This window comes from Rattus norvegicus, chromosome 3, assembly GCF_036323735.1.
Source record: "Rattus norvegicus strain BN/NHsdMcwi chromosome 3, GRCr8, whole genome shotgun sequence".
Classification (NCBI taxonomy): Eukaryota; Metazoa; Chordata; class Mammalia; order Rodentia; family Muridae; genus Rattus; species Rattus norvegicus.
Genome location: NC_086021.1, coordinates 173405785 through 173430480, shown reverse-complemented (window position 1 = coordinate 173430480; position 24696 = coordinate 173405785). Strand labels below are relative to the sequence as shown.

General features: G+C 43.0%; 1 protein-coding gene across 1 annotated transcript; it reads right to left on the bottom strand.

The window, feature by feature from the left end:
- Window positions 1-13349: 13349 nt before the first annotated feature.
- Svs5 (seminal vesicle secretory protein 5) lies at window positions 13350-14960 on the bottom strand. Its single transcript, NM_133516.2, has 3 exons — window positions 14863-14960; window positions 14098-14433; window positions 13350-13543 (listed from the first exon to the last, which is right to left on the bottom strand). The coding sequence occupies exons 1-2, from the start codon at window positions 14936-14938 to the stop codon at window positions 14138-14140; spliced, it is 372 nt and encodes a 123-aa protein (NP_598200.1). The 5' UTR covers window positions 14939-14960; the 3' UTR covers window positions 13350-13543; window positions 14098-14137.
- Window positions 14961-24696: the final 9736 nt, after the last annotated feature.

The window sequence follows — 24696 nt, the reverse complement described above, 5'->3', positions numbered from 1 at the left end:
GGTAAGGAGTGGGCTGGCGTACATAGATCTCGGTTCTCCCAAGCCCTTTTCTGCGGCAAGGTTCCAGAGCTCAAGACTTATGCACCAGGAGATTCTACTCTAATCAAAAGACCCTGTCTGTTTGTCCTTTAAGGGAGCTGCCCTCCATTTCTTAGAGCAAAGCTTAGAATTCCCTGAAGCTGTGATTCTATTGTACCCTGTCTGGGTAATGGCTCTCTGAATCTCTTTGCTTGCAGACTAGAAATGCTGAAGTTGAAATGTTTTGCAAAGGCACTGTGTAAACTATGTGTTACCCAGGTTCTATATTTCATGGTGTCTCTGGTCAGAGCACAAAGGATAGGTTTAATCTGAGGGATGTTCACTTTAGTGCTGTCAGCTTTAAGTTTGCCATGACAATGAGACTTGAACCTATTCTCCTGAAATCCCAAGACCTCTCAAGTACAGCCCTACTTCACAGTTTGGTCTTTCTCAGTCCACTCCCTTATAAGGACTGTATAGAAAGGAATTCCCTGGCTCCCTGTTGAAGGCCTTATCTTATTTTCTCTTGTAGTCTGAATCCTGACATTTGCTCTGTGTGCTCTGGAAACTACTTCCCTGCTCTCAGTTTTCCCGGTTCCGTGTTCCTGGGCTCTGGGGGTGCCTAGGCTTGGATCCTTTGGGTAAGGTTTATTTCTGCCACCAAACCTCTTTCTGGCCTATGCTCAGCATTCATCAAGCCCTAAGGAAATGCTGTTGGAGAGCAAATAAATAAAGGCAATCATTTCTCTAAGCACACCCTGACTCTGTGATTCACTGAGGGCATGTGGGTGTGGCAGCCACCAATAAGGGAAGGATTGAGCATGAGGCCTCCTTCTTACATTCTTGGAGGAGAAGGGGGAGGATTCCAGGCTTGGGCAGTCTTGAATTCACAGTATGAATCTAAGGGCACTGACTCTAGGGTTTTGGAAGAGTTTCTTTACCTTCCCAGTGTTATGTTTTTATCTGCAAAGTGGCAACAGAAACCACTCTCTTCCCACCTGGAGAGCATCAGAGGTTGCAGAGTGGTGCCAAGTGTGTGTGTGTGTGTGTGTGTGTGTGTGTGTGTGTGTGTGTGTGTGTGAGAGAGAGAGAGAGAGAGAGAGAGAGAGAGAGAGAGAGGGAGAGGGAGGGAGGAGGGAGGGAAGGAAGGAGGGAGAGAGAGAGAAAGAGAGCGAGAGGGAGAGGGGGAGGAGGGAGGGAAGGAAGGAGGGAAGAGAGAGAGAGAGAGAGAGAGAGAGAGAGAGAGAGAGAGAGAGAGAGAGAGAGAGTCTAATGTAACTGAGGCTGGTCTCAAACTTTTGATGCTCCTGGAATTATGGGTCCAGGCGTCCCGCCACACCTATCTTAAATATTATTGTTTTTATTTGGCAATTTAAGACTCAATAACTTTAGTAAGCTAAGATTCATCAAAGTTGCTGAACAAACATCCGACATAGAATTTCGAGCATTTTAGTCAACAGTCAGAGATAACAGACATAAAGAAACGAAGAAACACACTGTACCAACAAAAAATCAATCCCCAAACAATAAAGTTTCGACAACATTTACTCAGTGCAGTGGTAATCTCTAGTCGTTATTCCTTTTTTGTTTCCCCATCATAATTATTTGCTTGATTTGTTTCTGCTTTTTTAGAGTTGCCAAATTAGAATTGTGTATATTTATGGAATACAATATGATTTTTCTATTCTTTAAATTGACAAGTTGTGATTGTTCATATTAATAGAGATGGTGCAATGTTCTAGTATGTGTACACATCATGGGATAATTGACTTAAAGTAATAAACATATCTTTCATCAGGGTTCTCTAGGAGATCAGAAATGATAAAGCAAACAGTAATCATCCCGAGTGATGTAACCCAGACCCAGAGAGATGTGTATGGTATGCAGCTGCTTCATGGGGATGTTGCCATTAAATAAATGAGAGCCTACCTACAATTTATACACCAAGAGACGTCAGGCAGAGAGGAAGGGACGAGACACATGGGTCTCCCTGAGAGTGGGAAATAGAATAGACTTTATAATTTTACAGATTAAGAAGGGAATGGGAGGAGAAATAGGATTGAGGGAGGAAATTTGTGGAGAGACAGCTAGAATTTGGGGGCATTTACTGCATTACGGGCATTTAATGCAGTGGAAACTTCCTAAAGTATACGAAGGCCATTCTAATGAGGTATTCTAATAATGGCAGAAATGAAGTCACAACTGGCCAACTCCTGTCACCAAATGAGGCTTCCAGTACTGGGTGTGGATTTCATTCAGTGGAGTTGTTGGCCAAGGATGTCCCATGGAAATCCTCAAACAACCCCTGGGTTGCTAAGGCAATGGGTCGTCCTTGGTAAAAGTTGCTGAGCACAACACCCACACCACTCATTGACCATGGAGAGGTCAGGCTGTGCCTATGTGGAGCCTTTACCCGTATATTCCAGTGTCTTTGGTGTGGGCAGGTACTCTGCAGGCTACCAAAGGTGAAATGCAATCACCAACCTCGCCACAACACCTTTGACCCACATTCTGCCCTGCTAGGATAGTTGTAGGAGTAACGGATTTGACTGAGTAAGGATTATCCTTGTGTTATCCAAATGCTGATTTCTCTGTCCTCATACCTTGTTTCAATCGAATACTGTGTTGTAATGCTTAAGTCTCAAGTTTGTGTAAAAAGTCTTAACCATTTATCCTCTGCCTTGTCAATAAACGCAGATTATCTAATGGCTGGGCAGAAGGGACTATAGGGTGGAAACTTTTGTCAGCGAGGGAAGGAGAGAAAGAGGGAGATTCAAATTGGTCATGATGAGAAGGTCTAAGAAGACACCATGGGAAGAAACATCCGAAGCAGGTGGAGCTAGAAGAATATTAAAGTATGGTGGGACTGGGGCTGAGATGTGCCAGATTAGCATAAGGGGTTAAGGCAGATCATTTAACTGATGAGATGTTGAGGGGTTGCTTGAAATAAATTATGGTTTCTTTGTATGATTACTGGGGACTAGAAAATGTAAAGAAATACAGCTGCCAGATTAATTCACTGATCACACTTGTATTAAAATGATTCATTTTACACATAGTATTTCATTTTAAATGCCACACACCCCTGTCTTCTCTTATACTGACAGACACCTTGACCTGGTGCCTCCTGGGTAATAAATTCTCATGTATTCATCTCTTTACCCCACTGACTTTGAATCAATTTCCATACATTTAGAAAACTGGGATTACTGGACTTTATGGTAGCTGGATTTTTAACTTGTTTTTTTCAGTATGTGAACAATGGGTGTTTTATTCTAATTTTCTTTAAAAAAGAGTCTCTGCATTCCAGACTGTCCTCAAACTCATGAAGAATTATATGTTTCTGCCTCCCAAGTGCTGGGATTAAAGGGATGTGTGTCCACCTCTGACTTTATGTAGTTTTGACTTTTGGAGAACCCTGTAGAAAGTTTTCCAACACTGGTGTAGCAGGTTACATCTTCATCAGTGCCCTGTACAGGGTTGCTCTGGTTTCTATATCCTTACCAATGTTTGGCCCATCTTGTTGCCAGCATTCACTTCAATGGATTGGCAATGGAGCTGGCATTTTATTCGGCATCTCCATAGCCATTAGCACCAGTGGATATTTTCTTCATGTATTTGCTGACCATTTATATCTCTTTCTAGGAAATATACATAATCAGATATCTTGTTTAAGTTTAATTTTTGTTGTAGAGTGCCAACAGAAGTTTTATTTGGTTTACATGTCATGGGTCACAGATATTCACTAAGGGAACACAGGACATAAACCCAAAGCAGGGAAGTAGTAACCTAAGCAGAGACCATGGAGGAATGCTGCTCCCTGGCTTGCTCAGCTTCTCTTTTTCCACAACCAACATCCAGTGGCCCAAGGGTGGCCCCTCCCACAGTGATCTGGGCCTTCCCACATCAATCATGGGTCAAAGAAATATTCCACAGACTTGCCAATATGACAGAGGCATCTTCTTTATTGGAGTTTCCTTTTCCCACATAAGTCTATGTTGTGTCAAGTTAACAGAAAATGGATCCTTTGTCAACTTGAAGTGCAGACACATCACTATTAAACCACAACGGTTCCTTTCTTGTTTATGCCCAAGTTCTCATGCTAATAACATGGCATTCTATACTACATTGTAAAATATAGTCCCAAACCATGCTGTTTCTAGCTGTTGAGTAATTTAAATTGAATATCAACGTCTGGATGAATATATGACTTCAAAATACTTCCTCTCTGTTGCTGTACAGGTTTCAGACTGTAATCCTATGTGAGGCCAGCAGAAGGCTCTAGTGTGCAAAGAAGGACCAGTAGTTGGGTGAAGATGGCTCTGGTTAATATCATGCTTGAGGACACATGCTCCACTATGTTCATAGAAACCTTATTTATAATAGCCAGACAGTGGAACCAACCCAGATGTCCCTCAACAAAGGCATGGATACAGAAAATGTGGTACATCTACACAGTGGAGTACTACTCAGCTATTGAAATCAGTGATTTCATGAAATTTATAGACAAATGAATGTAACTAGAAAATATCATCCTGAGTGAGGTAATCCAGTCACAAAAGAACATACATGGTATGCATTCACTGATAAGTAGATATTATCCCAAAAGTTCAGATTACCCAAGATACAATCTGCAGGCCACATGAAGCTCAAGAAGAAGGATGACCAAAGTCGGGATGCTTCAGTCATTCTTAGAAGGGGAACAAAAATATTCATAAGAAGATATGCAGAGACAAAGTTTGGAGCAGAGACTGAAGGAATGGCCACTCAGAGACTGGGCCACCTGGGGATCTAGCCCATATACATACAGCCACCAAACCCATTCACTATTGGCGCTGGCAAGAGGTGCATGCTGACAGGAGCCTGATATAACTGTCTCCTGAGAGGCTCGGCCAGAGCATGACAAATACAGAGGTGGACTCGAGAAGCCAACCAATGAGCTGAGAATGGGGTCCCCATTGGAGGCGTTAGAGAAAGGATTGAAGGAACTGAAGGTGTTTGCAACCCCATAAGAACAGTACCAACCAACCAAAGGTCCCAGGGACGAAACCACAATCCAAAGAGTACACATGGACAGACCCATGGCTCCATCTGCATATGTTGGATGGCCTTGTTGGGCACAAATGGGAGGAGAAGCCCTTGGTACTGACCAGGTTGGACCCTCCAGTGTAGGGGAATGTCAGGGCTTGGAGGCAGGAAGGGGTGGGTTGTTGAGTGGCAGAACAATCTTATAGAAGAAGGGGGATGGGGATGGGATAGGGTATTTATGAACAGGAAATCAGGAAAGGGGATAACATTTGAAATGTACATAAATAAATAAATAAATAAATAAATAAATAAATAAATAAATAATATAAAACCCATCAGTCTCAGGTTAACAACAGACAGGGCAACAGAGTTAATCATGGGCATGGGTCCATTGGTTACACCAACCTGTTTACTTCCAGGCCCAAAACTGGTAGTGTCCAATTTTTGAGCACCATAAAGGAACTACTCTAAAACTTCTTCCTTTGTTTCATTGTTTCTTTGTTTGTCTTGGCTTCTTTTTTTTCTTTTTTCTTTGCTTGTTTCTTTATTCCTTTGTCTCTCTCTCTCTCTCTCTCTCTCTCTCTCTCTCTCTCTCTCCCTTTTTTCTCTTTTAGACATCGTGATTCCCCTTTGTTCTTCATTTTCCCCATATTTTATAATGTATTTTATTTGCTACTTCCTTCCATACATATGTGTAATCTTGCCTACACTTTTCATTATTGTGCAATATTTTGACGTTACCTCACTCTTTTATTTGTCTTTTTAAAAAATTGTTATTTTATTTATTTATATTTCAAATGTTGTCCCCCTGCCCAGTCTTCCCTTGGTAAACCCCCATACCATCCCCACTCACCCCTGCCTCCATGAAGGTGCTCCTCCACCTGCCTACCTACTCCCTCCTCACTGCCCTAGTATCTTCCTGCACTGGGGCATCGATCCTTTATAGAACCAAGGGCCTCCCCTCCCATTGATGCCAGATAACGCCATCCTCTGCTACATATGCAGCTAGAGCCATGAGTACCTCCATGTGTACTCTTTGGTTGGTGGTTTTGTCCCTGGGAGCTTTGAGGGGTCATGTTGGTAGATATTGTTGTTCTTCCTATAGGGGTCACAAACTCCTTCAGCTCCTTCAGTCCTTCCCCTAACTCTTCCATTGGTGTCCTCAAGCCCAGTCCAATGGTTGGCTGCAAAATCAGCATCTGTATTGGTCAGGCCCTGGCAGAGCATCTCAGGGGACAGCTATACCAGGCTCCTGTCAGAAAGATTCTTGCTATCAGTAATAGTGTCTGGGTTTGGTGTCTGCACATGAGATGGATTCCTAGGTAGGACAGTCTCTGGATGGCCTTTTCTTCACCTTCTGCTCCTTTCTTTGTCCCTGCATTTCCTTCAGATAGCAACAATTCTGGGTTAAAATTTTTGAGGTGGGTGGGTGGGCCCCATCCTTCAATGGGGCTGCCATGCCTATCAACTGGATAAGGTCTCTACAGGTTGTAGCTCCCCTTTGTTGGGTATTTTGGCTAATGTCATCCCTGTTGGAACCTCTTCCTTCCCGGCATCTGGGACTTTCTAGTGGCTACCACCAGTTACCTATCCGCCACTGCCACACACCTCTGTTCAACTTCCTGACTTTTCCCCTGTCTCCTCCACATCTGATTCTGCCCCCCTTTCCCTCTCTCTCCTCTCTTTCTCCCAGGTCCCTCCCTCACTCTACCCCCCATGATTATTTTGATCCCCTTTCTAAGTAGGACTTAAGCATCCACACTTTTGTCCTGTTTCTTCTTGAGCTTCATATGGTCTGTGCGTTGTATTGTGAGTATTCTGAGCTTTTGAAATATCCACTTATCAGTGAGTACATACCATATGTGTTCTTTTGTGACTGGGTTGCCTCACTCAGGATGATATTTTATAATTCCATTCATTTGCCTGAGAATTTCATGAAATCATTGTTTTTAAAGCTGAGTAGTACTCCATTGTGTAAATGTACCATATATTCTGTATCCAGTTTTCCATTTAAGGTTGTTTCGAACTTCTGGCTACTATAAATAAGGCTGCTATGAACATAGTGGGGCACGTCTCCTTATTATATGTTGGAACATCTTTTGTGTATATGCCCAGGAGTGGTCTATCTGGGTCCTCAGGTAGAACTATTTCCAATTTTCTGATTTCCAGAGTGGTTGTACCAGATTGCAATCCCACCAGCAATGGAGGAGTGTTCTTTGTCCACAACCTTTCCAGCATCTTCTGTCACCTGAGTTTTTGATCTTAGCCAGTCTGATTGGTGTGATATGGAATCTCAGGGTTGTTTTGATTCACATTTCCCTGATGACTAAGGACTTTGAACATTTCTATAGGTGCTTTTCATCCATTTGAGATTCCTCAGCTGAGAATCCTTTGTTTAGCTTGCACCCCATTTTAATAGGATTATTTGATTCTCTGGAGTCTAACTTCTTGAGTTCTTTGTATATTTTGGATAGCAGTCCTCTATCAGATGTAGGGTGGGTAAAGGACTTTTTCCAATGTGTAGTTTGTCGGTTTCTCCCATTGACACTGTCCTACGCCTTACAGAAGCTTTTCAATTTTATGACAGCCCATTTGTCAATAGTTGATCTGAGAGCCTGAGGCATTGGTGTTCTGTTCAGACAAAATTTCCCAGTGCCAATGTGTTTGAGACCCTTTCCTACTTTCTTTTCTATTAGATCCATTGTGCCTGGTTCATGTGCAGGGCCTTGATCCACTAGGACATGAGCTTTGCACAATGAGACACAAATGTTGTAAGTGTTTTGTCTGCATGTGTATAGGGGCAATTCATGTGTTTATTGTCTGTGAGGCCAGGAGAGGGCACCAAAATCCCTAAACCTGGAGTTACAGGTGTCTGTGAGCTGCCACTGTGTGTGTGGAACAGAACCTGGTGTCTCCTTAAGTGTAGTAAGTTCCCATCACTGCTGAGCCACCTCTCCAAGCCCCGCGCTTTCTATTGAGATGAATCTCACTGTGCATCTCTGGCTGCCCTGGAACTAACTATGTAGACCACATGGCCTTGAACTCACAGGGATCCTCCTTCTTCTGCCTTCTGAGAACAAAGGCAAGTGTCACCATCCCTGGCCTTTTCACTGGTTTTTAAAAATTAAGTAGTCCTGTTTTAATTTTTTCTTGTCTTTTCTCTTCTTTCTCTTCCTCTTCTTCCTTTTTCTCTTTCTTCCTCCTCCTTCTCCTCTCCCTCTTCTTCCTCTTCTTCCTGTTTTTCCTCCTCCTTCTTCTGTTTCTGTTATTTTCTGTGTCAGGGTATCTGTGTTGCCCTGGCTGTCCTGCAATTCACTCCGTAGTCGGGGCTCCTGTTTGTATTTCTTCTTCCCGTCTCACATTTATCTAAATTTGTTTTTAAGCTATTGTCATTATTGGCATTTTCTTTTTATTACATGTTTTTAGTAGAAATAAAATCACACCACTTCTCCCCAGGCTTCTCACCTTCAAGTTTAATAGCCTCTTTATCTTTGACTGTATTCACTACACATAGGCATATACATATACACAAACACATATGTGTGTGATTGTACAAATATATGTGTCATGTTGTCACCCACAGATTTCAATCAAACTGGAATTGTTGGCCTTTTTAAAAGCATTATTTATAAGGGCCAGCTGTTATTTGGATGTATAGTCGGACATAAGTCATTGAAGAAAGCAGCCCAGCACATCATAGTTAAAACACGGGGTGTATATAACAAAGAAAGTGCTTTGGATGTGGTGAGAGAAAACACAAAAGTCACATGTAAATGAGCGCCCATCAGAAGAACAGTTGATTTCTCCTTGGGAACATTGAAAGCTGAAGATCCTAGAGCAATGCATTGCAAGTCTTAAATGGCTACAACAGAGAGCCTAGACTCATGTATAAAGTGGAAATTTCTGGCTTCTTTGGAGACTCACTTGTGCCATTTATTGGAAACTGTCTCCTAAGAGGATGGTTTTGTTGAGGCAGACATGTGGGAGGATGCTTTGCAGAGAACAGACACGTGGTGTTTTCTGGAAGCCACCTGGAAAAAGGGCCTGTGATGTTTTTGCTAGAGCAGATGCTTGAGAGAACATGTAATACTTTGGAAGGGTATAAATATAACCCAATAGACAGTGGTCGGGACTGTGTGGCATTGATTTACCTTGTCACTCTGCTGGTCATTGCTGAGCTTTGCTGATGCTCGTCTTTGCTGTCAATGCTGTGGCATTGGCTTGCCCTGCTTTCTTCGTTGATCATTTTTCTTTGTGACTTCGTGGACAAAAACACCCCTAAGAACTTCTGGTCATGTTCCGGTGGCTGTTAGCCATGTCTCAGACTTGGGCAGATTGGCAGAGCCTTGTGGTTTCTTCTGGATCAAACTGCCACTGTTGATTCATGAGTGGTGTTTGCAAGTAGAGTGAGCTACTGCTGCTGATTTCTGTGAACTGAGCTGCTGCTATTCTGATAATGTAGACTGGATTTGCCCGCAAAGAACTATTTCTAAGCAGGTCCATATCCTCCTTTGCCCTATTAACCTTTCCTTTCCACTAACTCTCATGGGTGGTGGGCTACAAGGGAGGTTAAAGCATTTGAGTACACATACTTAGATTTTGTAAAATATAAACCTATAAATATACCCAACAAAACTATCTGCCATGATTGAAGAGAAAGAAAACTTTTCATGATATAAACAACCTAAAAATTATATCCAGCAAACAAAACTTAAAAGAAAATACAGGAAGTAATATTTTGGTTAAATGGGAAAAGAGAGGGAACCTCCAATTAGAGAGCAGGGAGCAAGCGAAATATAGAAAAAGAAGAGAAGGGCTAAAACAGAAATAAAGACATCTGGAAAAGTCATAAAGGTCCTAAGAAATTATACTAATCTTAGCTACTAACCCCATAAAAATCTCTATTATACACACAAGTCTCTCTTTCTCTCCTGAGCTGGAACTGACTTGGCTGCTTCCTCTCTGAGGACTAGCTTTCATGGCAACAAATGCACCATGAAAATTTCCTAAGGAGGGTGGCAAACAACTGTTGGTCCCAGCTATAATGTCCACAAATCACAATAACTGCCAGCATGACATGAGGATAACCTAAGGTTGCATAGTGGCATATATACCTTGGTGGTAACCAACCATTTCCTATTCGGCCTTGAGAACCACTCAAATAGAAGGAAACCATGCCTGGTCCTGGAACCCAGCCAACTCCCCAGGATTAGTGAAGTCATGGATCTTGCAGAAGAACCTATGACTACCACTTTACTAAACCAGTGTGATCTCTATCTACATTCTCAATATTTATCCTTATGCCCACTATGGAGTCCTCACCCCATAACGAGGCAACTTCTCTTTGCAATACATGGAGACCATTACAGAAAATGACAACCAATCAAAATGCAGAGTTGTGGAGCCCAGTCCCAATGGGTGCACCTAAAAAAATTCTCACATGTAAGATTCAGGGAACATTGTGGAAGAGGGGCAGAAAGATTTTAAGAACTGGAGGATCGGGGCTTTGCTGTGAGACTGTGTCTTCTAGTAAGGACAGAATCTACACTCATGAAGTCTCAGCAACTTGGCTTTCTAAAGATAAACTTAACAAACTACAACAGACATGTTAATTTGGAAGGAGGAAGATCCAGGAATCCGCAGGTTTATACAAAGAGACACAATCCACTAAATATGCTGAGACTAGAGACATTGTTCCCTAGGACAGACCATACCAACCGATTATCCAATGTTAAATAGTCAGCCCTGAAATGTAATGTTACCATATATAACAATATTACAATGTTACATTGAATATAACATACAAGTAATGTTATATAGACTGAGCAGATTGTACTTGTGGAATAAGGACAATATGTTTATATGCATATACATACATGTAAAAAATTAATGAGAAAGCAATCTGTAAATTTGAAGGAGAGCAAGGAGAAATGTGTGTGAGGTTCAGAGGAAGAAAAGGGAAGAGAAAATCATATAATCTCAAAATAATAAAAATAACTCATAAGGGAAATAAAATGTAATGAATAAAAAGGTATAGTCTATAGAAACCAATGCTACAAGGAGAAATATAAGGAAGTATTTTATTTATGTACATGCTATTGTTGGACATGTAGCCTCCTACCTACTTTCACCTATCTTTAAGTATATCTAAATAATCATGATTTTTACAGGGAACAGAAGCCTAGTGAACAAAAAGCAGACTGAACAAGCCATGGGGGCAGGCCATTAAGCGGTGTTGTTCCTCCATGACCTCGGCTTCAGTTCCTGTCTCTAGGTGGCTACTGCCTGCCTCTCTCCTCCTCCCTCTCTCCTTCTCTGTCTCCCTTGTCCTCTCTCTCCTCTCCCTCTCCCTCATCTCCCTCTCCTTCTCCTCCCTCTCTCTCCCTCTCCCTGTCCCTCCCCCTCCCATCCCTCTCTCCTTCCTCTCCCTCTCCTCCCTCCCCCTCTGTCATGCATGCACGCAGGAACGCCGCTCGCAATCCTGCAGGTAGATGTTATGATGAGAACCTGAGAAGGAATCAGCCAGGATTCCTGCTTGCATTCCCAACACACATTCCTATGGTCTTTCACAACAGCAGCGTCTCCACTTCTGTGGGAACATCTCTACCCCTCTCCTCATCCTCCAGGGAGCAGAGCTTTTCCTCTCCCTCCACTACACATGCAAACATTTGAGGAGAGCTTTGCTGTCCTTCCTCCAGCTAAAAGCACAACAAAACTTACTGGTCTGTTTGCATCAAGTTGGTAGAATTCCCTGAACATGTAACAAAGCATGAGGCAACGTCAATAATTAGGATGATAAAATGCAGGTCTTCAAATCAACGTTGTGCACCTTTTTTCTTTTCTTTTTATCTATCTTGGCAGACAGCATGCAGGAAGAGCTGCAGTGGGCAAAGTGGGCTCCCTGGAGATGGCCCACTGTCTTGCTCAGCTGTGATGAGGGCACTCTGGTAAGGGACAGCGCCAGGAACTTTGTTCCAGGATTGCTTCTGGCTCCTCATGTGCTTTGCTGCATTTGTCATTGCCACACCTCTCATTTATGTGCTTGGTGTGAGTGGACACAAGGAGGCCCTCACTGCCTGTAGCCTGGTGTGATCACTTCCTGGGTGACAGCCCACCTTATTAGACAAATTTCCTGCAGGTCAATGTGAAGATGAATTTTCATTGAGCCTTTTCCCTGACCCATGAGTTAAAGGGAAAAGAATTCAAGGAACCGAGTTTCTTTTCTTAATTCTCTGATGCTATCAGCTGTAGTTAAATTGCCAGTAGCCATCAGCTTCTGGACCTCCAGAGTAGTAAGAGAGAATTAAAGGCTCTGTCAGTGAGATGCTCTAGGGCTGTTCAAACTTCTTTCTCTGGACGCTTTTTAATGCCATCTCTCTTGGAAGGGATACCGTGCTGGAGAATGAAGTCCTGATCAACCCTGAAGACTTCTGCAACCTGAAGTCTCTTCCCCACTCTGAACTGACATATGTTCAGGAAGTAGAGAGGTCACTGTTGGATGTTCTCAAGGTAAAAAGGAAGATTTCCAAGAATGCTCTAGTGTTGTGTCCTTGGAGAGGTCCAGGGAACAGTACCAAGACTCCTACTGAGCAGAGAGAAGGAGCCTGACATTTGCAGCTGAGAAAGGTCATTTGCCTTCCAACGCGTAGGCAAGGTCAGTCAAAGAAATATATAAAGGAGAACCTCAGGTCAGTTCTCAGTCAAGGCCATTTCTGACAAAATGAGTGTCACCAGCTTCTTCCTTAAATTTCTCCTTGTTCTGTTGGCAAAAACAGCCTCAAGGGGGCCCCTCAAATACTCAAAGAGGTGTATGGGCATCAGGTTTTGTGCTTTGAAGACACCCCTCTGTCCCACCACAGCTGGACCTCTGGTGTTTTTCTTCCCAGATGACATGGTTTAGCATTGACTCAATACATAAGTGGTAGGCACTTGATGTTCTACACTGAGGGAAATTGAATCTTAAAGGCGTCTCTATTGTGATGTGCTGCTGTGGTCTGGTGGAGCTGGAGGCATTGCTGATGAGGTATTTGCCATGTTCTATCAGAACATGTCTTCTCCTGCATTTCCTAGATTGCCACTGTGAATCTCCACTAAGAAGAGGGTCAAACAGGGATTAGGCTTAGTGGTACACGCAGTGACTGGCAGTTACAGTACCTTTTATTGAATGATGAATTTCTATCCAGAGTCTAGGAAATAGGTCTCTGAATACGGGCACAAGAAGGGTACTTCCTTTAACGGCAGAACTGGTAAGTTTAGGAATCCCACCCAGCCCCTGTACTGCAGAAGCAAGAGATTTCAGGAGATAATGATGCAGAATAGTATCTTTTTTATTGAAAAGGTTAAATTTGAATCTTGTCAGGTTCCGGAATCTTAAAGAAAACAAGTGTAAGGAGGAAATAAGAAGCACGGACTATTTCCGGGGCACCTGTGGGATCCTGCATCCTGAAGACATCATAGACTTCTCTTAGTTCAGTGACACCCAGGGAACGAGGACAACCTGTGAGGTAGGACAGGGAAGAGTGGAGGGATTAATTGGTGTATGTCCCATGCCTCTGGGGCCCCCCTTTACTGCAGGACACTGCTATATTTCATCTCTGGTGGGTCACAAGCAGAAACACTTCCCTTTCTTTTGTTGGGGCGGGAGGAAGAGAAAGGTAGTTCTTGGAGGTAGGGCCTTGAGAAGAGAGAGTTGCTTCTAACAGGGCTGTGTAGACACGAAGAGATTGCACGGACTGCAATAAACATGGAATGAACTTTCACCAAACCTAGCACAAGAAGTGACAAGATTCTATTATAAGCTGGCACACATGCCTTGCCAGGGGGGGTACGTGCTTGATTTTTATCACTTGTCAGACTGTGCAGAAATCTGTGGATGATACGTACTGAGGGTAGGAATTTAGGACACAGTTATAGCTCTCGTATCTTTGTCTGCCTTGTCAGGTGCTTTCCACACCTCCCCTTATAGCAACTTTACTGGCGTGCACAATCCTACAATGCCCCAGGGATTAGGCACGAGTAGCTTGTAAGCCCTCACCTGGTGATAACACTTACCTGCCTATTGGCTCAAGTCTTCAGTTGGCCGGGGAACACATTATTTGCGAGTGATCCGGGTCTTTACTTTGGTTTCAAAGGGATTCATTTCTCCTCCTCCATGAGATCTTCTCATTTTGAGACCAAAATGGCTGCTGGTACTACTCATTTCACTCCTGCTTTCCTCATTCACTTTCTCCCTGGTGATACTGCTTGGACTTTTTGATTTGAAGTTACTCCGAGAGTTCTCACTTCGGCTGTATGCCCCAAAGGTAGAACTTGATCCCCTCCCGCTCGCCAGAATCTTTAAATTCATGTTTTCACTATAAGGGTCTTCAGCCGACTGTGAGAATTTTTCTGTTGAGAGAAAACATGTCTCATTCTCTATATCCACCTTTCTGTATCCTCTGGATTAGTTGTGCATGAGGACTCTCTGTTGAGAGCCTGCGCTGCTGTGTTTGGAGATACCGTGCTGATGTTTTGTTGCTTATAAAATAATTGACTTTTTAGCCTGGTTAGAAATTGCCGTGATCTACTTGTCAAACAGCCCTTCACACCTGACAACGAGGATGTTACCCGATGCCGATGCCCGCATTCCCCCTCAGCCCTCCTTACCAACATGTTGCTTGTCAAGTCACAGAGACTCACAGTAGGACTATGGTTAAAGCTTGAAAAGACTCAAGTTTCCTTCATGGAGAGAAGCCCTGGGAAGACAGCATTCTGCAGACTCCCTTTTGAGAACATTGTTCTCAAACATCTTTCCCATAGCACAAAATTGCCACTCACCACGGGGCCCCCTCGAGGCTGCTTCTGTCACCAGAACAAGGAGCACCGTAAGGAGGAAGAACCCGGTGGGACTCATCTTGTCAGGAAGGGTCTTGACTGAGAGCTGATCTGAGGTTCTCCTTTATATATTTCCTTGTCTGGCCTTGCCTACAGGTTGGAAGGCAAATGACCTTTCTTATCGGTAAATGTCAGGCTCCTTCTCTCTGCTCAGTAGGAGTCTTGGTACTGTTCCCTGGTCCTCTCCAAGGACACAACACTAGAGCATTCTTGGAAATCTTCCTTTTTACCTTGAGAACATCCAACGGTGACGTCTCTACTTCCTGAACATATGTCAGTTCAGAGTGGGGAAGAGACTTCGGGTTGCAGAAGTCTTCAGGGTTGATCAGGACTTCATTCTCTAGCACGGTATCCCTTTCAAGACGGCATCACTGAAATCAGTCACAACCTTGAGCTTGTGTTCTCAGAACAGCCTTCAGGCGCAGAGTTTCTATTTGAAAAGGAGCGAGCATAGGGGCGGAAGAGCACAGGGAGAGATGGTGCTATAAGAAGCACCAAAGAAAGGACTTTGAACAACCCTTAGAGGATCTCACTGACAGAGCCTTTACCTAGGAGTAGTGGGGCCTTTATTTTAGTCCTGAACACTGCAGAATGAACTCACAAAAATAAGTAGATAAAAAGAAAAAAAAAGAAAGAAAGAAACATTGAGTGCAGACCTGAAATTTATCATTCTAATATTTGACATGTCCCTGACGCTCTTCACCAGCTGATGTTGGCTCAATCCAGAAACTGTTGCCTTGTCACATGTTCAGTGGATTCTACCAACCTTGATGTGAACAGACCAGTATATTTTGGTGTGTTTTTAGCTGGAGAATGGACAGCAATGCTCTTCTCAAATGTTTGCATGTGTAGTGGAGGGAGTATGCTCCCTGGAGTATGAGGAGAGGGGTAGAGATGTTTGAACAGGAGTGGAGGCTCTGCTGTTGTGAAAGACCATAGGCGTGAGTATTGTGGATGCGAGAAAGAACGCTGGCTGACTCTTTCTCAGATTCTCCTTGTGACACCTATCTGCAGAATTGTGTGTGTGTGTGTGTGTGTGTGTGTGTGTGTGTCTGTGCGCGCGCGCACGTGTATAAGTGAACTAGAGGGAGGAAAGTATTTATTTCCTCTTTTGTCTCACAATCTACAATGAAGGATATGAGAACAGAGACTCTGGTAGCCACCCAGAGTCAGGAACTGAAAGCCGAGGTCATGGAGGAACACTGCTTAACGGCCTGCCCCCATGGCTTGCTCAGCCCATTTTTGTTTGTTTGCTCTTTTTGTGTAACATTATGCTCACTTTCATATACTTGTAGATAAGTAAGACTTAGGTGGCAAGCCGTATGTGTAACAACAGCATAATTTTTATTTTTTTTGCAATTTTCGTTTCTATAAACTCTTCTTTTTACTCCATTGATCTCTCTTATAAATGATTTTTGAGACTACGATACAATTACCTCATGTCCCACTTCCTTTTCCTTCCTCCAAGGCTTCTCATATACCTTCCTTGCTCTGTTTCGGTTCCATGGCCTATTTATCCATTAATTGTTATTACATACACATGTCCATAGAGACACTAATAGAACCTGTTCAGCCTATGTAATGTTACTGGTATGTATATATTTCCAGTGCTGAGCACTTAGCCTTGGATAAGCAACTGGTATGCTCTTCCCTGGGGATAAAGATTTCTCCTGATCTCAGCCCTCCTTATACACCTGAGGTTCTTGGTCTAGGGTTGAGGCCTCATGGGCTTTCCCCATCCGCTTTGGTATGTCTCTTGTTTTTGTCCTTGTCTACCTCATGCTTAGGTAACTATGTTGGTAAGGCTGTATGGGACTAGCTTCTGACATTTCTAGAAGGTGCAGTCTCACAGCAAACTCTTTGTATTTTTGTGTTTTACACTCTTCCAAAATGATACCTGGAACTTAGGTACCAGAGTTTTGCTGTAGGTGTTGGTAGGGACTGGGCTCCACAATTGCTTTTTAAGTAGTTGTGTTTTTTTGCAATGTTCCCTGTCTGTTGCAAAGAGAAGCTTCCTTGATGTAGGGTAAGGACTACAGGTTCCTAGTATGAGTCATGATTCCGTCTACTTGAGTGGGTCTTGAGTCCAATTAGGTAGGCATTGGTGGCTGCCAAGTTCTGGATGCTACTATTGCAATTAGGATAATCTTGCCTTCTGGTCATTGTTGTGGTTAATAGGTATCGCAGTCCTAGGTAGGACTATTTTTTTAAAAATATTTATTTATTATACATAAGTACACTGTAGATGTCTTCAGGCACACCAGAAGAGGGATCAGATCCCATTACAGATGGTTGTGAGCCACCATGTGGTTGCTGGGATTTGAACTCAGGACCTCTGGAAGAGCAGTTGGTGCTCTTAACCTCTGAGCCATCTCTCCAGCCCGGTAGGACTATTTTTTGCATGGCATTTTCATACCATGTAAACCTGACCTCAGGGAGGAGGCTGTCATTCAGTTGCAGCTCAGGGCTCTCTAGGGCCTGTGCCTGAAATGTATGTTGTGTTCAGCAATACAGAGTAACCTTCCAGTTCTCTGGGAGAAACCAAAGACAACAGCACGAGCCTATATTGTTTTGGAGTCTCGTGGACAATCCTGATTCAGCAAGTCAAAAGAGAGTGTCTCACGACTAGTGGTGGAGATTTTGTTAAATAGTCTGTGCTTTTTTGGGGAGAACTGTCAGTTTTCATTTAAACTGTATATGTGAATTTATACATTGAGTTACACAAACTTTTAGATCGATCATTAATAGTATAATTCTTTAAGAGATTTTCAAACACTCTTACACTTATGTTACCTTCCTTCCCCCTCTTCTGTATGCATCTCCTCCCTCCTCCCTAATTAAATCCCCCCTCCAGGTATTTCCCATTTTCCTCGTAGGCCACCTGTACCATCCTATTTCCTTCGTTTCTGGTCCTCACACCCCACCGACACAATGGTCCCCATCCCACCCTTAGTTTCTGAAGAGCATATTTTGTGAGAGGGAGAATTCCCCATGGTGGTTTTAACCAGCTGCACTTACAATGTTCTCTTGGGAATGTTCTCTACAAGGTCTGAGCTGAGCGAAATATGTAAGTTGGAATCAAAGTGAGGGTTTCCCACTTGTGTGGAAGTCTGTATTTCTATAGTCCTGCCCCCACCCTGAAGCTTTCTGTCTATCATTTCTTTCCACCTAGTTATGGAGTCTGTGCTGTGGGCATAGCAGGGGAGAAGGGAAGAACATCCGTGCAGTGAGCCAGGGTGTGATCTTAACAGAGCTGGGGTTGTTCTGAAGGGACGATGGAAGAGCTTACTTTCTTTGCTCTTATTTTAAGTTCTAATCTGCTAAGGGAACATGGTGTGCAAGGTGAGGAAAAGGGAGAGGCATTTTTTTAGGAAAAGAAAACAGTTCAAAGTAACACATCACTAACTGTGGCCTTTGCGTGGCCCTGCTAAGCAGAGCTCTTAGTAGATCATGCTGAAACCCTCCTGACACCACGTTGCTTCTTGTGCCTGCACACCCCCACTCTGCCTACTTCTTTTCTTTTGGAAAAGCTCCAGGAACTACTCCATGCAGAGACTGAGAGTGAAAGCGTGGACCTGATAGACTCGATTACATTTTTTTAGATTAAAGAATTCATCTGTTACATTATCTGCTGTGCAAAAGGTCCAGATAAAATCCTGGGAACATATTTGAAAAAAAAAAAAGAGGTCCAGAAATCGCAGAACACAGCCTTATGCTGGGATGTTGATAAAGAACTAATTAAAACAAAACAAGTATAAGCCAATGTGCGTACTGCCTCCAGTTGGGTGTACGAGTAAAGTTTGCTGGATAATTGTTTTGAAATAGAGTCATGGCACACGGTTTGAATGTCAGCACCAGGAGTGTTGAGCTGGTGTACTGTGTAATCAAAGCCAGCATGGGTGACATAAACAACATTCTTTCAAATGGAGATGCTAAACAATTAAGAATATTAAAATGGGCAATGTTTGCCATAAAGTTGGAGGATAATATGTTTAAGGGATATATAAGAAAAACTAAATGTTTTCCTCAATTCTATAAAAAATTCACTTAGAAACTTCCAGAAGATAAAAGAAGTCACTCATGTATCTCAAGAATAGTTAAAAAGTGGGGTTGGGGATTTAGCTCAGTGGTAGAGCGCTTGCCTAGCAAGCGCAAGGCCCTGGGTTCGGTCCCCAGCTCCGAAAAAAAGAAAAAAAAAGAATAGTTAAAAAGTATAAACTGCACAAATATTGTACAGGAGTCATTTCGTCCACCTTCAGAAGTTCCCATGGTCCACCACAGTCTCAGCAATGTTTAAAATCCCGAAATTCAATGTTTCTTCTGAGACTCAAAGAAATCTCTTAGCTGTGACCCCTTGTAAAATCAAAATAAAAAAGCAAATTACATACTCTTGAAGCAAGAAAGAATTTTACTGGAGCCAACAATGAAGAGAATCTCTGATTTTAAAAGACTTTGGATTCTAAAAATCGCTGAAAGTTTAATGTGTTTGAATTTATAGAAGACTGTGGGGGGTGTCTTTACATTTAATTGCTTTTAATGTGAGACCTTGGAGATGAATAAGACAGGAAAAAAAAGGTTGTGGCTTAATAGAGATGTGTTCGTGTGTCAGATTGACAAGGGGTCAGTTGTACTGGCTGGTTTTATGTGTCAACTTGACACAAACCTGAGTCATCAGAGAGAAAGGAACCTCCTTTGAGGAAATGCCTCCATGAGATCCAGCTGTAAGGCATTTTCTCAACTGGTGGCCAATGCGGGAGGGGCCAGCCCATGGTAAGTGTAGCCATCCCTGAGCTAGTAGTCCTGGGTTCCATAAGAAGGCAGGCTGAGCAAGCCAGGAATCCAGTAAGCAGCACCCCTCCATAGCCTCCAGATTCCAGCCTTACTTGAATTCCTGTTCTGACGTCCTCTACTGATGGACTGTGATGCGGAAGTAAAAGCCAAATAAACCCTTGCCTCTCCAACTTGTTTTTGGTCATGGTGTTTTGTGGCAGCGATGGAAACCCTAACTAAGACAGGGTCCAAGAGACTCTCAAAAACAATGCCAGGCTATTGGCATTGCCTTTGGTGGCCTCCTAGAAATTGAAGGCTGGACCTTATTGCTGAACACACCACATACTTTTGGGGAAGGACTTGTGGAAATCGAGCTGGAACTTCCCTGGTTTTCATAGTATCAGAAGGAACTATGTCAACAGCAGCCCTGCCTATCCTGAAAGCCTACAGTCACAGTGACCGGCCTGGTAAGGCATCTCCAGTGGTGTCATCCATACCAGCGCTCCCACCTTGTGTGTGTGGAGTAACCAACAGCTCTCTTGTAATCTGCTCAGAAGGAGTGAATTCATGCCCAGATCTTTGAATTTAGCCAGGTACCTATGGCCGAAGAGGTCATAAATCCTACGGGAGAGCCTACTACTGCCATAATTCCAAACCAATCTAGTTTCTGATTGTATTCTGAATACTTAGCCTTAAATCCACAGGCAAGTGTAGTCCTCACTCCTCATCGAGGAAGCTGCTCTGTGCAGAGATAAATACTAAACAGACATCCATAACTGGTAGAAATGCAGATAATTAGTGGGCCTGGGGTGCCCAACCTCAATAGGCATATCTGCTAAACACCTCTTACACTTAAGGCATAGAGGATATTCCAGAAGTCAAGGCAGATAAACTGTATGTCCCAGAGGATCGGGATGCCTTCAGTGAGAGAGTGTCTTTAAGATATGACAGGAAGGTTGCATCCACGAGGCCAGGACATTGTGGTTGCTTAAACAAGACCTGCATAATTCTAGCAGCTGTCACCAGGACATTATGGATGAGGAGAATTTCAGTGTTCCTTGCTAGAGGAAGACAATCAATGCTTGCAGAGAGAGGGAGAACCAGCTTTTTCCCCATGGACAAGATTGCTGACGGGTTATCCAATCCCAGGTGCTCAGCCATAAACAGACACATAGACTTGAGCAACACCGATTTGATTTATTAGGTTAGACATATTTCTATGTACACACAAATATACGTACATTTATTTATTTCAGGAGAATTATTTTATTTTTACTTACATTATTTTTCATACAATGTATATGCCTTTTCCTCTTCTACGTCCTTCCAAATTCATCCTACCCCCTTATTCACCCAACTTTGGGTTCTCTCTGTCTCTCCATCTCTCTGTGTCTCTGGTTCTCTTTCTCTCTCTCTTTCTCAGAAAGAAAACAAGAACAAGGCCACAAAACCACCTCCCAAAACACAAAAAGTACTAAAAACCAAATGAATGTATCAACACACACACAACACACACAGACACACACACACAGACACACACACGCACACATAGACACACACACAGACACACACACACACTGGAGTTTTTCTGTTGACAAACTATCCTAAATAAGGGATCTGCTTTGCAGTGTGGTTGATATATCCAGTTCCGCCTCATTTCAGAAGACTGATTTTCCCTTTTCAACCAGGTATCAGTTGCAAACAGCATTTTGGTTAGGGTTGGGATCCCTTGTTCACTTTCCTTTCTCAGTGCTGGGACCCCATCCGGCTCGAATCTGTGCAAGCCTTGAGCGTGCTGTCACAGTCTCTGCAGGTTCATATGTGTATCAGGCCTGCTGTGTTTTGAAGACACTATTGCTTTGGAGTCATTCATTACCTCTCTCTCTCTCTCTTACAATCTTTCCACATCTTCTTCAATGTAGATCCCTGAGCTTTGAAGGTAGGGTTTTGATAAAGATACGCATTTAGGCCTTAGTGCTCCAAAGTCTTGTACAATCTGAACATTGTCCAATTGAGAGCCTTTGTCTTAGTTCTTATCTACTGTAAGTAGATGGTTCTCTGATGAGGGTTGAGTGAGGGGCTGGCCTATAGGTATAGCAAAATGTCCTCAGGAACTCCTGTATTGCTATGTTCCTTCAGCATAGTAGAAGAAGTCAGATTTTACCTAGACCCATCATGGCCTATGCATTCTCAGGTTCTTGGACAGTTAAGCACTGTCAGGTATGGGTTCCATATCATGGCGTGGCCATTAAATCCCACAAAAAGAGGTTGGTGAGTCCCGTAACATTTGTGCCACTATTCCATTGGAATATTTAGCAGACAGGTCTCTCTTGTAGACTGCAGAGTCTGGCTGGGTGATAGTGATGATTACTTGTGTCCTCTCGTTGTTCGTGCACAGAATATATTACAGCACCATGAGCACTGGTCAGGAGGGATGAAGCTTCTAGTTAGAGACCAGATCAATGTCTTCATGTTTGAAATGTAAGTGGTGTTTTCAGCAATAGGGCATTCTGTGGGGTTATAAAGTTTAGTTAATAGTCCTGCCTATAGCTTGTGGCGTGTGTGTGTGTGTGTGTGTGTATGTGTGTGTATGCGTGTGTATGCGTGTGTGTGTGTGTGTGTGTGTGTGTGTGTGTGTGTACATAATAACAAGATGCAGCCCACTCCTGGCACTGGAAGATTTATCTGGTGGCCTAAGATGTCTTGTTGGGGCATTGTTTCACGCATTATATGCTGTCTTTGGGTTTTACTGCTGTGAGCAGACACCATGACCAAGGCAACTCTTATAAGGACAACATTTAACTGGGTCTGGCTTATAGGTTCAGAGGTTCAGTCCCTTATCATCAAGGCAGGAGCATGACAGTCTCCAGATGGGCATTGGTGCAGGAGGAGCTGAGGGGTCTACATCTTTATCTGAAGGCCACTAGAAGAAGACTGGCTTCCAGTCAGCTAGGATGAGGCTCTTAAAGCCTATGCCCACCACGACACACCCACTCCAACAAGGCCACACCCACTCCAACAAGGCCACACCCACTCCAACAAGGCCACACCCACTCCAACAAGGCCATGCCTCCAATGAGTGCCACTCCCTGGGCCAAATGTATTAAAACCCCTGTATGTGGTGCTTTCATTTAAATTTCCTTCCTGCATGTATATATTTAGGAAGTTTCTAGAGTAGAAGGTTTCCATATGGCTTTGCAAAGGCTTAAGTGTTAGTTATCCCTTCCAGCAGTCCCTTCTTCACCCTGCCCTTTCACCTCCCTCCCTGTTTAACCCTCACATTCAGTTTCCCCTTTGTTTTGCCTTTTTGATCGTGAGCCTCACCACCGCAGCTTAGCCATCTCTTCAGATCCCCTCACCCCTTATGACACTATATTTCTTTTCCCTGTCCTTGGAAGGTTCCCCTCCTTCCCTGTGGTCCCTTAAAAGGTCACTAAGTCTATGAGATTTTTTTTTTATTTGCTTGTTTGTTTTTGTTTTTGGATCGAAGCCTACCTATTGAAAGCTCAAAAGAGAAAATTCACATATAGTAAAAAAAAAATACAATATTTGTCTTTCGGTCTGGGTTGCTTTACTCAGAATTATTTTTTTTCCTAGCTCTATGCATTTGATGGCAAATTTTGTAATTTTTTTCTTAATAGCCGGGCAATATTTGAGTGTGTAAACTTGACACGTTCTCATTATCCGTTACCAGTGGATGGACATGCAGCTGTTTCTCTGGCTTTTGTGAGTAGAGCATCAATGTACATGGATGAGTACGTATGAATGAGCCTCTCTGCCGTAGGATAAAGTTCTTTGGATGGATGCCCAAGACTTCATATTTGAGGACTACCCGTTTAGTCCTGTACACTGTTACTAATTGGTTTATTTGTTTTCTTGAGTTCTTTAGGTAGTCTAGATAGTACCTCGATCGGGCGCATACCTAGTAAGTGTCTTTCTCCATTTTGTCGTCTTCTGCTTTGCTCCAATGATGGCACCTTTGCTTCACAGATGCTTTTAGATGCTTTTTAGTTTCACAAGGTTCCATTTGTTAATTGTTGGTCTTAGTGGACGTGCTGTCGGTGTCCTGTTCAGAAAGTCTTCTCCTGTGCCAATGAGTTCATTCCCCATTTTCTATTCTATCGGGTTCAGGGCATCTGGCCTTATGTTGAGGTCCTCGGGGTTGAGTTTTGCGCTGGGTGATAGATCTGGATTGATTTTCATTTTTCTCCGTGCAGCCATTAGACCTGACCAGCACCATTTGTTGAAGATGCTGGCTTTTCTCCCCTGTATACTGCTGGTTTCTCTTTCAAAACGAAGAGGTTGGTAGGTCTGTCAAAATGTGTTTGAATCTATGCTTTGATTCATTTTATTAACCTGACTGTTTTTATGTGAATATCATGCTGTTTTTTTTATTAATATAGCTTTATAATAAAATTTGAAGTCTTGGATGGTGACAACTCCAGAAATTCTCTTTCATTTTCTGTGAACAATTGTTTCAGAATTTTAATAGAAATTGCATTGAATCTGTAGATTGCTTTTTATAATATGGTCTTGTATTGACTAATTTTATGTCGATTTGACATAGGCTAGAGTCACCTGAGAGGAGGGAATTTCAACTGAGAAAAGCCCTCCAGAAGATTAGGCTACACTCAAGCCAGTAGAACATTTCTTTTTCTTTCTTCCTTTTTTTTTAGTAGTTTGTAAGATACAAGTTTAATGTAAAACAGATTTAAAAAAACTTCTTCTCTCATACAGTGCATCCCAACCACAGTTTCCCCTCCCTCCATTTGCCCCAGTCTCCTCCTCTGTCCTATAGATTCTCTCCTCTGTTTCACTTGAGAAGAGAGCAGGCCTCCCAGGGATATCACCGAACACAGCATAACAAGTGACAGTAAGACTAGGCACAAACCCTCATATCAGGACTTGGGAGAGGCAACCCTTAAAAGGAAAAGGGCCCCAACAGCAATGGAGTCCAAGATACCCCACTCGCACCGTTTAGAGGTCTACAAAACCACCAAACTAATC